At 65.3% G+C, this 13,135-nt stretch overlaps 2 protein-coding genes across 2 annotated transcripts; one reads left to right on the forward strand and one right to left on the reverse strand.

The window, feature by feature from the left end:
- Window positions 1–3,150: 3,150 nt before the first annotated feature.
- Window positions 3,151–9,114, forward strand: EPS8L3 (EPS8 signaling adaptor L3). The gene is made up of 18 exons (XM_064732822.1): window positions 3,151–3,191; window positions 3,270–3,343; window positions 3,426–3,490; window positions 3,594–3,749; window positions 4,489–4,626; window positions 4,698–4,774; window positions 5,711–5,814; window positions 5,895–5,968; window positions 6,209–6,308; window positions 6,394–6,458; window positions 7,158–7,232; window positions 7,315–7,463; window positions 7,552–7,761; window positions 7,841–7,937; window positions 8,029–8,142; window positions 8,239–8,318; window positions 8,417–8,549; window positions 8,848–9,114. The coding sequence occupies exons 1-18, from the start codon at window positions 3,151–3,153 to the stop codon at window positions 8,863–8,865; spliced, it is 1,770 nt and encodes a 589-aa protein (XP_064588892.1). The 3' UTR covers window positions 8,866–9,114.
- Window positions 9,115–9,813: 699 nt separating this feature from the next.
- On the reverse strand, window positions 9,814–12,973 carry LOC135458152 (glutathione S-transferase Mu 3-like). Its single transcript, XM_064733122.1, has 8 exons — window positions 12,833–12,973; window positions 11,735–11,810; window positions 11,580–11,644; window positions 11,419–11,500; window positions 10,549–10,649; window positions 10,311–10,406; window positions 10,121–10,231; window positions 9,814–10,039 (listed from the first exon to the last, which is right to left on the reverse strand). Exons 1-8 carry the CDS (start codon window positions 12,863–12,865, stop codon window positions 9,944–9,946), a joined length of 660 nt encoding a protein of 219 aa, XP_064589192.1. The 5' UTR covers window positions 12,866–12,973; the 3' UTR covers window positions 9,814–9,943.
- Between the last annotated feature and the right edge of the window lie 162 nt (window positions 12,974–13,135).

Here is a 13,135-nt window from a genome sequence, read left to right on the forward strand (position 1 = left end):
ACCATTCTGTGGTGACCATGCCAGTGTGGCCATGCCAAGGTGACCATAGACAAAGTGACCATGAACCAGGGGCCGACCAAGCAAGACGTGGAGGCAGAATGACATCAAGGTGTCCCCAAGCTCCTCTGTCCTTTCCTGTGTCACCCCAGAACAGGGTGTGAGCCCAGCAGCTGTGGCAGTGACAGGGACATTGCCTTGTCACTGCCACCCCCAAGGAGTCCCCGTGCAGGGCAGGATTTGTGTATTTGTGCCTCTCTGAGAGGCAGCACCACCCTGGGCTGTGCTTTGTGCCATGCCATCCATGCCATGCCATCCGTGCCATGGCCACCACTGCCCTCACCCAGGGACTCTGACCCAACCATTCCCCAGCCCCTGAGGGGTTAAACGTCCCCAGCCACCCCCAAATGACGGAGAGACGCTGGTCCCCAGCAATTAGGTGACAGACCCGGGTACACCGCAGCCCGGGCTGTGACGTGAGGACGGATCCAGGCTGGCTGGCGGTTTGTCTGTCCCTGGCTGGCACCCAGCGCCTGGAGCCGCCGCAGCTGCTTCCCGGCCCCTCGCGGCACCGGAGCGATGTGTCACCGGGAATTCCGGACCCTGCAGCCTCTGCGGTGCCCCCGGGCCTGGCGACACCCTCAAAATGCCCCGTGGGGTCTCTGGGATGTCCCCACTGCTGTCCCTGCTGGGTGCGGGGTGCCCTCCCCAGGAGCAGAGCAGGGGCGCATTTCCCTCCCTAAAGCAGCTGCACTTTGGGATCAGTTCACTGATTCTGCACGTTTTGGGGCTGGGGGCTTCAATACCTGAAATGGGAAAATATTTCTGAGTCTCCAGAAGGCTCCGAGCCCTCCCTGGGGGGGTTGGTGTCCCCTTCCCGAGCCTGGGGGGCACAGGCGGGCTGGGGTGAGCAGGGAATCGCTGCCTCTGGCTGGGAAATTGAGGAGAAAAACAACAAAAAGGGGATTTGGAGTGAATCTGCAGCCGAGGCCGTTCCCAGTTTGCCCAGTGGGGTGACTGGGAGGAGCTGGTGGGGGGCGGGGCGAGCTCTGGCCCTGCCGGGGGTGGGGATGGAGGGGCCGCTCCTGCCGGGGGGGGGGGGGGGGGTCACAGCGATAAATCGGGGAGGGTTTGGTTTTTGTGGGGATGTAACCCCAAATCTCCCACGGGGACCGCAGGTGGCTCCTTGCGCCACCCAAGAGTGTCACCCAAATGTCCCCAGCGCCAGGCAGGAGCCGGGACCCTGCGCATCTGGGGGTGCCACATCTGGAGGGATGGCACGTGTGGGGGGCTGCACACCTCGGGGGATGGATGACACATCTGGGGAAGTGTCACACACTGGGGATCCCCAGCCGGGCATGGTGGCTGCACCGCTGAGGGGCTGCGCATTTGGGGAGTCCCACATCTGGGGGTGTCACACCTGGGGGGACATATCTGAGGGTGACACGGCTGGAGGGGTGACACATGTGTGGGGGGGTCCCACATCTGGGGGGTGACACGTCCGGGGGAAGGTGACACACCTGGGGGGTGGCACATCTGGAGGGACATATCTGGGGCGGTGGCACACCTGGGGGTGACACATCTTGGGGGGGACACATCGGGGGGGTGACACATCGCGGGGGTGACAAACCTGGTGGGGTGGCACAGCTGGGGAGGTGGCACACCTGGGGGGACACACGCCCGGGGGGGGACACGCCTGGGGGGGGTGACACATCTGGGGATGACACATCTGAGGAGGGTGGCACAGCGGGGGCCGCGGGAACGTGCTGCCCTCTCGTGGCCGCAGTCGGGACTGCACCCTGCCCCTCCCGACTGGGGAAACTGAGGCACGACCGGCGCCCCTTCCCCTCCCCTATGGGGGGAATTCACAACTCCCCAATACCTGATCCCCCCGGTTCTGCCCGTGCGTGGCTGCCCTCGGTCCCCGAACACTCCCCAGGAGGGTGGCCTGCTCCGTGTGACACTGGGGGGTGCAGGACGCCAGGGTCCCCCCGTGGTGGGGTCGGTTTGTCTGTAAACCTGGGGAAACAAAGGAGAGAGAAGGTGAGCAGGGATGTGACAGCCTGAGGGACTGGGGAGCACAAATGGTACCCTTGGGGACAGAGGGGACACGGCCCAGCTGATCCATCACCGCCTGAATTTCACCGGAGAAGCCAAAAGGCTTAAAATGAACCCAAACCTCACAACTGTGCCGGGTGAGGTGGCTCAGAGGGTCACTCCAACCCCACAGACACTACCCCGGCCACCCCGTGTCCCCCCGGGCACCCCGTGTCCCCCTGGCCAAGCGGACCCCACGGCTCTGAGGATGATGATGATTCCTGCATCCATCCTTCACCCCAAATCCTGGACTCTCACCCCGGCCCCTCCCTGGCTACAAACCACCTTGGAAGGATTTTCTGGCAGTGCCAGCTTTGGGTGAGCCGGGACTGCCCCGCAGCCAAGGGCTGAGAGTCCTGCGGATGACAGGGTGACAGGTCCTGCCTGCCTGCGGGACGTCACAGCCACCAGCCCCGGGGCGGGGGACCTTGGGGACACCTCCATCCCCGCTGGATGCCCGGGGCCAGCACGCCCTGCCGCGGGTGGGGTGCCAGGGTGATTGCGGAGGTGGTGGCGGTGCCAGGTGCTCGTGTCCCCAGCGTCCCTCCCCCGCTTTAACGAGAGGGCAAAGAGCAGCTGGGTGCGGCGCCGACGCCAAGCCCTGTCCCCTGCCCTGTCACCTGCCCTGTCACCCTCCGCAGGCACGGCCCGAGCAGCAGAGCCAGCACCGAGGTGAGCGGGGACACCCCGGGGCTGAGACCCCATCTCGGGACAAGGGGGGACCCCCGAGGGGCCGGGATGGAGCGGGAGATTGGGGAGGGAGGGACGGGGCGGTACCTGAGATACGGCACCGCCCGGGCTGAGGGGTTGGGGACACTTTTGGGGTGACACAAGGACCGGGCTGGGGGGTTGGGGACACTTTTGGGGTGACACAAGGACCGGGCTGGGAGGATGGAGACACTTTTGGGGTGACACAAGGACCTGGATGGGGTTTGGGGACACATCGGCGGTGACACAAGGACCGGCCTGGGGTTTGGGGACACTTTTGGGGTGACACAAGGACCGTGCCCAGGATCCCACAGCAGGACCGAGGCGCTCCGGCTGCTCCCCGGCAGGATGGGAGACCCCTTCGGCCGCTGGAGCAGCAGCCCCTCCCGGTGAGCGCCACCCCGGGGACCCCCGAGGGCTGGGCGGGACAGGGGACAGGGCGTGTCAATGTCCGTCTGTCCGTCCAGGAGCGAATATGACGACAGGACCCCGCTCCAACATTCCAACAGCTTCGCCCGCCTCAGCGGGAAGAGCATCTACAGTGAGTGAGGGCTGCACCCCAAAAACCCCCTCAGTGCCCCCCCCAGCTCGTCCCTGTCCCCTCACCCCGCCTGTGCCCTCAGACCAGCGCAAGGACTACGGGCAGACGCTGCTCAAGGTCCAGAACGATTTCCAGCACCACGTTGAGGTAGAAGCCCCCCCAAAGTGCCCCGCGCCCCCCAGCCTTGCGAGGGGCCCGTGTCACACTGTGTGACACCGTGTGGCACCGTGTGGCCCCCTGTCCCCCCCAGCACCTGCTGACGATGCCCCTGGAGCGGGAGCTGCGCAGCGCCGAGGATTGCCTGGGGCGCCTGCGGGAGCTGGAGGAGCAGGGCCGGGTCTGGGGCCAGGATGTCGTCCTGGAGGTCAAGGACCAGGAGCTGGTGCTGAGCGATGTGGAGAGCAAGGTAACCCCGGACAGGACACCCCCAAACCCCGGTACTCCCGGCCAGGGCACCCCCAAAGCCTGGCACTCCCTGGCTATGGGAACCCCCAAACCCCGGTACCCCCTGGCTACGGTGTCCCCTGAATCCTGGCACCCCTGGGCTATGGAGAACTCGAAATTCCGGTACCCTCTGGCTATGGGAACCCTCCAATTATGGTGACCCCTGCCCAGGGTATTCCCTAAATCCTGGCACTACCTGGCTATGGGAATGCCCAAATTCAGGTACCCTCTGGCTATGGGAACCCCCAAATCCTGGTACTCCCCGGCTATAGGAACCCCCAAACCCCAGTACCCCCTGGCCACAGTGTCCCCTGAATCCTGGCACCCCCTGGGCTATGGGGAACTCCAAATTCCAGTACCCTCTGGCTATGGGAACACCCAAATCCCAATAGCCCCCGGCCAGGGCATCCCCTGAATCCTGGCACACCCTGGCTATGGGAACCCCCAAATCCCTGGAGGGCCGCCCCCTGTCCAGGTATCCCCAAGTCCCAGTCCACCCCACTGCCCCCCACCCTGGCAGCTCCTACAGCCCTGGCACCCCCAATCTGGGCACCCACAGCCCTGCCCCACCTCCAGACTCAGCCCCCAAACTCTCCTGTGCGACCAGCACCCCCATTAAACCACTAAATCGGGACCCCACAATCCCCCTGCACCCCTTTAACCCTTTCCTAGCCACTGATTCCCGGTGTTCCGCCTGGCAGGAGGAGCTGGAGGCGTTCCCGCTGGGAAGCGTGCAGGGATGCTCGGCCGGGCTGGACAACGCCGTGCTGGCCATCAGCGTGCAGGAGAGGAACCCTCCGAGAACCAGCGTGCTGCTCTTCCAGTGCGAGCGCCTGGGGGTGAGCCCTGAGCGGGGAAACGCGGGGGGCAGCGCCCCGGGATGGGCTCTAAGCGCAGCGGCTCCGTGCAGGCAGAGACGCTGAGGAGCAGCCTGGAGAAGGTGCTGAGGCAGAGGAAGGAGGAGCAGAGCAACCACTTCGGGCACAGGTATGGGGGGTAAGTGGCTCTGCGGCCCATCCCTGGAGACAGCTCGGCTGGGGCTCCAAGTGTCGCTCCCCAAAGTTGTGGTGAGTCTGGTGATGGGGTCTCCTTGTGGTCCCACAGCGCCCCAAAGCCCCCCTGCCCCACCTGAGGGGTGAGGGGGGGCCCTTTGTCCCCACTTTCCCAGCTCCTGGCTCAGCCCCCCCATCCTGCCCCACCCCATGAACACAACGCCCCCACCCCATCCAGGGGCTGAGCCCCCCATTCTGCCCCACCCCATGGGCCCGACCCCCCAACCCATCCAGGGGCTGAGCCCCCCATTCTACACCATCCCCATGGGCCCGACCCCCCCCCATCCACGGGCCCAGCCCCCCATTCTGCCCCAATTCATAAACACAACCCCCCCACCCATCCAGGGGCTCAGCCTCCTTCCCACCCCTCCTACACCATCCCCATGTGCCCGCCCCCCCACCCCATCCACAGGCTCAGTTCTCCCATCCTGCCCCACCCCATGAACAACCCCCCACCCCATCCATGGGATCAGTTCCCCCCCCTCCCACCCCCTTTTCCCCTTCCCTGTGGGCACAGCCCCCCCATGGCACCCACGAGCTCTGTGTCCCCTCATCCCCACGGGCACAGTGCGTCCCCCACCCCATTTCCCATCGCTGGCTTCAGACCCTCGGCCGCTCCTCCTTCTCCCCCACACCCCCAGACCACACACCCCACTCTCGGAACCAGCCCCGCTCCTGCCCCACACCCACACACAGACCCCTCTCCCCCCACTCCCTACAACCCCCTGGGCTCAGCTCACCCTCTCCTTCCCCTCCCCACCCCCACAGAGCCCCCACCCCAACCTCAGCTCACCCTCTCTGTTCCCTCCACACCCCCATACAGCCCCTCAAGCTCAGCTCACCCTCTGTTCCGTCCCCGTTACCCCCGCAGCTCCCCGGAGCCCCCCCCGTACGCGGCCCCGGAGCGCTGGGCAGAGCCCCCCGAGCCCGACCCCCAGCCACCCCCCCGGCGGGGGCCGCTCTCCTCGGATTACCGTGAGTCTGGGCCGGGGGGGAGGCACCGCGCCGTGCCTCAGTTTCCCCAGGAGCAGCGGTGACGCTGGCCATGTCCCCAGGCGCGCCGGAGCTCCCGCAGGTGGCCCGGGGCCGAGCCCACGGCCAGGCCATGCCCGAGGTGGAGCGGGATGTTGTAAGTGCCCACCCCACCGACCCCTCCGGGGAGGGGTCACCTGGCACCCCCAGGCTATGGGGACCCCAAATCCCGGTACTCCCTATGGGAACCTCAAATCCTGGCACTCCCTGCCTATGGGAACCCCAAATCCTGGCAACCCCAGGCTCTGGGGAACCCCAAATCCCGGTACTCCCTATGGGAACCCCAAATCCCCGCACTCCCTGCCTATGGGAACCCCACACCCCACCGCCCCCACAGGAGATCCTCAACCACGTCCTGGGCGACCTGGAGCGCTTCGTGGGGCGGCTGAAGACGGCGCTGAACTCGGCCAGTACCAAGAAGAAGCTGAAAAAGTCAGGTGGGAAGGGAGGGGAGGGTCCCCGGGGGCTGCTCGGGGTTCCGGTGTGCCCAGCCCGGTGCCAGCCCCAGCTGTGCCCCTCCAGCGCTGCCCCCAAAGGATGAGTACACGGATTTCTTCCAGAAGGTGAAATACGCCCTCAACCTCTTGGTAGGTGCGGTTGGTAGGGCTGGAGGGGGGGCTGGGAGTGGGGGGGATGTGGGGAAGGGGCTAAAGGGGAATTGGGGGGGCTGTGTGGGGAAAGGGGGGCTCTGTGGGAATAGGGGGGTGTGGGGATGGGGGATTGCAGGAGAATATGGGGAGTGGGGCTGTGTGGGGATAGGGGTCTATGGGGTTAGGATGGGGGGCTGTGTGGGGAAAGGGGGGTTGTGAGGGCGGGGGCTCTGTTGGAATAGGGCGGTGTGGGGATGGGGGATTGAATGAGAATGTGGGGAGTGGGGCTGTGTGGGGATTGGGAGGCTGTGGGAACAGGGGGGTGTGGGGATGGGGGATTGCATGAGAATGTGGGGCTCTGTGGGGCTGTGTGGGGAAAGGAGGGCTGTGAAGGTGGGGGGCTGTGGGGAGGGGAGGCTTTGTGGGAATAGGGGGGTGTGGGGATGGGGAATTGCATGAGAATGTGGGGGGCTCTGTGGGGCAAGGGGGGCTGTGACAGTGGGGGGCTGTGCGGGGATGGGGAATTGCATGAGAATGTGAGGCTGTGTGGGAATGGGAGGGTCTGTGGGGTTAGGAATGGGGGGACTGTGTGGGGTGAGGGAGGTGTGGGTGGGCTGGGGAGCTCTGTGGGGCTGCGGGGGCTGTGTGAGGGCAGAGGGGGCTCCTTGGGGACACCTTTCCCGCCCCCCCCCATAGGGACGGAACCGCCCCTACGTGACGGAGCCGGATCCCCCCGAGCTGCTGCGCCTCATCTTCTCCGCTCTGTCCTTCGTGAGTGCCCCCGGAGCGGGTCCCACCCCCCGGAAAGTGTGACACGGGTGGGGATCCCCCCTCAATCCCCCATCCCCTGCAGGTGCTCGGGCACTGCCCCAGCCCCGGGCTGGCCCCGTCCGTGCAGAGCCCGCTGCTCCTGCCCGAGGCGCTGCAGCTCCTCGAGGACACCCTGGGCGATGATGATTACGGCGTCTGGAAGAGCCTCGGCACCGCCTGGAACAAATCCAGGTGGGCTCCAGCACCCCGGCACCGAGACAGGGGGTCTGGGTTTGAGGGGGGTCCCAGCGCCCACCGCGGTGCCCTCTCGATGTTGTAGGGCCGAGTACCCCAATAGCGACCGGGTGCCCGCGTACACGCCGGTGTTTTCGGACGGGTGGCTGCCCCCCGTGATGGAGCAGGAGCGCCGGGGGAGCCTCCAGGACAGCGCAGCGCCTGCCTCAGTTTCCCCAGCTCTGTCGCGACCCTCCCGGTCCCTGCCCCCCGCCCAGGCACCGGGCACGGGCTGGAGGGACCATCCGGGCCGAGGGTGAGTGTCCCCCTGTCCCTGAACCTGAGGGGGGTCGGGGCAGGATGTGGGCACTGATGCAGCCCCTCCGCGCCCCCAGATCCCCGCTCCCTGCCCAGGGGCTGGTGCGAGCCCTGTACGACTTCCAGGCCAGGAACTCGCAGGAGCTGAGCGTCAGGAAGGGGGACACGCTGCAGGTGGGAGCGGGGCAGCCCCTCCTTGGGTGGGGGGGCACAGCTGGGACCCCTCGGCCCTGCCCTCCAGCTGCCCCCATTGTCACCTGCCCAGGTGCTGGACCAGCAGAGGAAGTGGTGGCTGGTGCAGGACGAGCGGGGGGACAGGGGACACGTCCCTGGCAACATCCTGGAGCCCCTCCCGGAGCCGGGGCACAGCTCCAGACAGGTGGGGGACCCCTCTGCCATCCTTTCTCTGCGCCCCCCACCACGAGGGGGTGGCCGGCGGCTCCCACGACGTCCCCTCCCTCTGTCCCCGCTCCAGGACAGTCCCCCAACCCTGCACCCCAACTCCTCGCCGGCAGAGGTGACGGCCTGGCTGATGGACAAGGGCTTCTCACGGATGTAGGTGCTCCCTTGAGCCCCCTCCCCGCCAAAAACCCGCCTGGGTCTATTTGGGGCTGGGGGCGAGCCCGGCTCACTCCTGTCCCCCCCCACCCCAGCACGGTGCGGACCCTGGGGGTGCTGCGGGGACGCGAACTGCTGCAGATGAGCCCGGACGAGCTGCGAGGGGTCTGTCCCGAGGAGTGGCGCAGGGTCCTCTTCAAGCTGTCCCCGGTCAGGACGTCCCTGGGGGTGAGCACTCCCACCCCCGTACCCCATCTCGGGACACCCGCGCCCACGCCCCCTCCCCACGCCCCACCCCCGGGATGGTCTTGCGGGACCCCCACCCCCGGCCCAGGGGGTCCCCCAGGAAAAGGGGGAACACAAAAGGGGATTTAAAGGGGCTGTGGGACCCCTGGCCCCTTCCTCACTCCTGTGGCTGTGGGACCCCCGGCCCCGCAGCCCCGCCCCAGTCCGGGGCCATGGGGGGAGGGATCCTCATCCCCATCCTCACGCCCCCTCCCCTCTCATCCCATCCCTCTCTCCGCAGATCGGCCCCATGGACTGAGCCCCCGAGGCCACGCCGATGTCCCCATCACGTGCCCACCCCGGATGGAGCAGCCTGGGAATGGCTGGGTTTGGGGGCGAACCCACCCCCACATCCCGCCTGTCCCCCCAAGGCAGAAAAACCCTCCTGGAAATCACAGAACGGCCCCCCCAAAGGAAGGAGGGGGGCAGGCACCCCCCTCGGCGGGCTCGGGTGTGCGAAGGGACTTTGCACCCCCAAAAATGTAAAGGGATTGATGTGGAAAATAAAAGTGACAGCAATGGGGTGTGCAGAGTCTGGGGGGCACCTCGGGGCAGGGAGAGGGACAACGGGAATAGGGGAACAGGGACAAGGGGAATAGGGGAATAGGGCAGAAGAGGGACAAGGGGCATAGGGCAGGGTAGGGAGAGGGCCAAGGGGCACAGGGACAAGGGGCATAGGGACAAGGGGCACAGGGACAGGGCAGGGAGAGGGACAAGGGCACAGGGCCAAGGGGCACAGGGACAAGGGCAGGGAGAGGGACCCCGCATTTCACCCCTCCGCAGCCCCCAAGGCACATCCCTGGTGCCCGCCCACCTTAGCGAGCCGATGGCAGGAGGGGCCCCGGGGGACAGGGCTGTCCCCAGCCCACCCCGCTCAGCACCCTGCGTGGGTGGCAGGGCACCAAGGCTCCCTCCCGCCGGGCTTTGTCAGAGCTGCCTCATTAGAGCTCATTAGGAATGTGCTAATGAGGAGCGGGGGCGGGAAGAAGGGAGCCGCGGGGCTGCTTTCCTTTTCCCTTTCCCAGGGCTACAGGGAGGGCCCTGGGAACAGCACCGGGCTGAGCTCCTGCCCCAAACCAACCCAGCCACGCTGGGAATGGGTCCCATGGGGCAGGCACCCCACCTCACCCCACACCCACCAAACCCCAACCACGGGTGGGGGTCACTTCAGTGCCCCCAACACCACAAGGCCTGTGGGGGCACAGGGTGCCACATCTAAAAATGATTTATTGCCCTGGGGGGCATCATGCTGGCGCTGCTGTCCCCCCGCAAGGGTGGAGGGTGCTGGAGGGGCTGGGTGAGGACTCCCCCCACCCTCTGAGCCCCGTGCTGAGCTCCTACACCTTCTTGTTGCCCCACTTGGCCATCTTGTTGTTGATGGGCATCTTCTGGAAACGGCTGGACTTCAAGTAGGCAGCCACCTTCTCCAGAGCCTGGGGACACACACAGAGGGTCAGGGGTGCCCCCACCGCGGCAGCCCCACCCAGGGGTGGCCTTGGGGTGCCCCTGCTCACCCCAAAGCGCTCCACAAAGTCCTTGAGGTTCTTGAAGGGCTCCAGGCACTTGGGCTCAAAGATGCGGTTCTGATCCAGCACGTCGAACATGAGGAAGTCCACGAAGGTCAGCTGGGGACATGGGGGGGACACATAGTGAGGACAAACCCCCTCCCCAGCCCCGCAGCCCCCACGGGAGCCCTGGCAGTACCTTCTCCCCTGCAAACCACTTTCTGTCCCCCAGGAAGTTGGAGAAGAGCTTCAGCTTCCCTGGGAGCTGCTCCAGGTAGCCCGGCTTGAGCTTCTCCTGAGGGAGGAGGGAAGGAAAAGGTGAGGATGGGCAGCCCCAGCCTGCCACTCTGGGGAGCACCCTCCCAGTCTGGGGTTCCCAGTGCTGGCACAGGGTCTCCAATGCTGGCACAGGGTCCCCCAGCCTGCAGCACACTCACAAAGTCAGGGTTGTAGCAGACCATGACAAGGCTCATGCGGAAATCCATGATCTGGTTCTCCAGCATGTCCACACGCAGGATCTCCTCCTCTGTCTCACCACCTGCACAGGGGGATCAGCACTGGGGGCCCAAACCCTCCCTGACCCCAGCCCTGCTGCTCCAAACCCTCCCTGACCCCAGCCCTGCTGCTGGTTGTTGGTCCCTTTAACTCCAACCCCATGCTCACCCCCACTCCATCCTACACCCCAATCCAACTCCAACCCCAAACCAAACCCAACTGAGCCCCAATTCAGTTCCAACCCTACTCCAAATCCCAACTCCAGCCCTCACTCCAAACCCAGCTTTAATCCCACTCCAACCCCAACTCCAATCCCACTCCAATCCCAGCTTTAATCCTACTCCAAGTGCACTCCAGCCTAATTCCAATCACACTCCAATCTCCACCCCATCCCACTCCAACCCCAGCTTTAATCCCACTCCAATCCCAACTCCCATCCCAGTTTTAATGCCACTCCAGCCGCACTCCAGCCCCACTCCCATCCCAACTCCAAGCCCACTCCAACCCTAAATTTAATCCAAATCCAGCCCAACTCCAATCCCAAATTTAATCCCAACTCCAAGGCCACTCCAGCCCCAACCCCAAACCCACTCCAATCCCAGATTTGATCCCACTCCCATTCCAACTCCCTTCCCAAATTTAATCCAACTCCAGCCCCAGTCCAATCCCAACTATAATCCCACTCCAAACCCAGCTTTAATCCCACTGCAACTCTAACTCCAACCCCAAATTTAATCAAACTCCAACCCCAACTCCAGTCCCACTCCAATCCCAAATTTAATCCCATTCCAAGCCCCCTGCCCCCCACTCACACATGTTGTGCTTGCGGGCGATGTAGCGCAGGATGGCGTTGCTCTGGGTCAGTTTGGTGTTGCCATCGATGAAGTAGGGCAGCTGGAGGGGACAGAGGGACATGGGGACACTGGGACAGCAAGACACCCCCAGCCCCTGCCCCCCAGCCCCTGACACCTACGTTGGGGAAGTCCAGCCCCAGCTTCTCCTTCTCGTTGATCCATTGGCTCTTATCATAGTTGGGAGCTGCAAGGGAAGGGGGTTTAGTGATGCTGTGTCCATCCCAAAAACCCCAAAAGAGGCTGAGGGTGGTGTGGGGACCCCCGACCCCCTCACCTTCCCCACAGCTGTAGAGTTTGTCCTCATAGGGTGTCTCTGTGTACTCCAGCAGCAGGCGGATGGCGTGGGCGAGCTGGGGAGGGGGATCAGTGAGACACCCCAAAAACACCCCCTAATTGTGAGCCTGCAGCTGGCTCACACACGGGGAAACTGAGGCACAGGGCAGGGCAAACGGCACCCCCTTCCCAGCACCCCCAGTCAGCACCCCCTGCACAGGGGGACCCCCCCCAAAAGCAACACCCTCCCACCCCCAAGTGCAGCAGGACCCCACAATCCATCCCAGATCAACCCCAAAAGATCAAGGAGACCTCCCACAGCTTCCCCAAAACACCTGAGGGTCCCCCCCAGATCCCCCCAAAGACCAGAGGGGCTCCCACAGTTCCTCCCAAGGTTAGGAGGGCAGCCTAAGACCCCCCAAAACACCAGAGGGATCCCCACGGACTCATCAGAGCCTCCCAAAAGGCACCCCCTGCCGTCCCGCCCAAGGCTAATAAGGGAGCCTCATTAGAGCTCACTAGGAATGTGCTAATGAGGAGCGGGGGGAGGGGGAAGAGGGGCCAGAGCCGCCTCCCTCAAAACACCAGAGGGACCCTCACAACCTGTCCAAATGATACAGGAGACCCCCGAAACCCCCCCTTAAACCCCCAGAACCCAGGGGAGACCCCCCAAGACCCCCCACAAGTTCAAAGGGAGCTCCCGCAGCCCCCCCACAAGATCAGTGGGACCCCCCCCCAGACCCCCGGCTGCCCCCTAAAAGCTCAGAGGGGTCCCCAGAGCCCCCCCAAGCCAAAAGGAAACCCCAGAGCCCCCCCAAGCCAAAAGGGAACCCCACAGCCCCGCCACGCCCCCACCCGAATGCACCGGAAACGCCACAGCCCCCGTTCCCAAAGCCAGCAGGGACCCCACAAACCCCCCCGAACATCCCCGAAAGACCAAAGGGACCCCCCGAAACCCCCCAAAAAAGCGGGGGGAGCCCCGAAAACCCCTTAAATCCCCCCAAAAGCGCAGGGGGACCGCCGGCCCCGCCTTTGGGGTGCGCGCAGCCCCCGCCCCACGCGGAGGTGTCCCGGGGCTGTCCCGGGGGTCCCCACTCACCCCGCGGATGTCCCAGTACCCCAACACCGCCATGGCCGCGCGATCGCTGCCCCGCCCCCCTCGTGACACGGCCACGCCCGGCTGGGGGCGGGGCTGAGGCAGGGCGCGGCTGGGGGCGGGGCTTAACGGGACGGGACGCCACGGGAGTCCCCCTTATCCCAGGGGTCCCCCTTATCGGACCCTTCTTATCCCGGGGATCCCCCTTATAGGATCCCTCTTATCCTGGGGTGCTCCTTATCCCCCCTTACCCCAGGGTTCCTCCTTATCCTGGGATTCCTCCTTATCTCGGGGGTCCCTCCTATG

Source organism: Zonotrichia leucophrys, chromosome 26 (assembly GCF_028769735.1).
Source record: "Zonotrichia leucophrys gambelii isolate GWCS_2022_RI chromosome 26, RI_Zleu_2.0, whole genome shotgun sequence".
NCBI lineage: Eukaryota > Metazoa > Chordata > Aves > Passeriformes > Passerellidae > Zonotrichia > Zonotrichia leucophrys.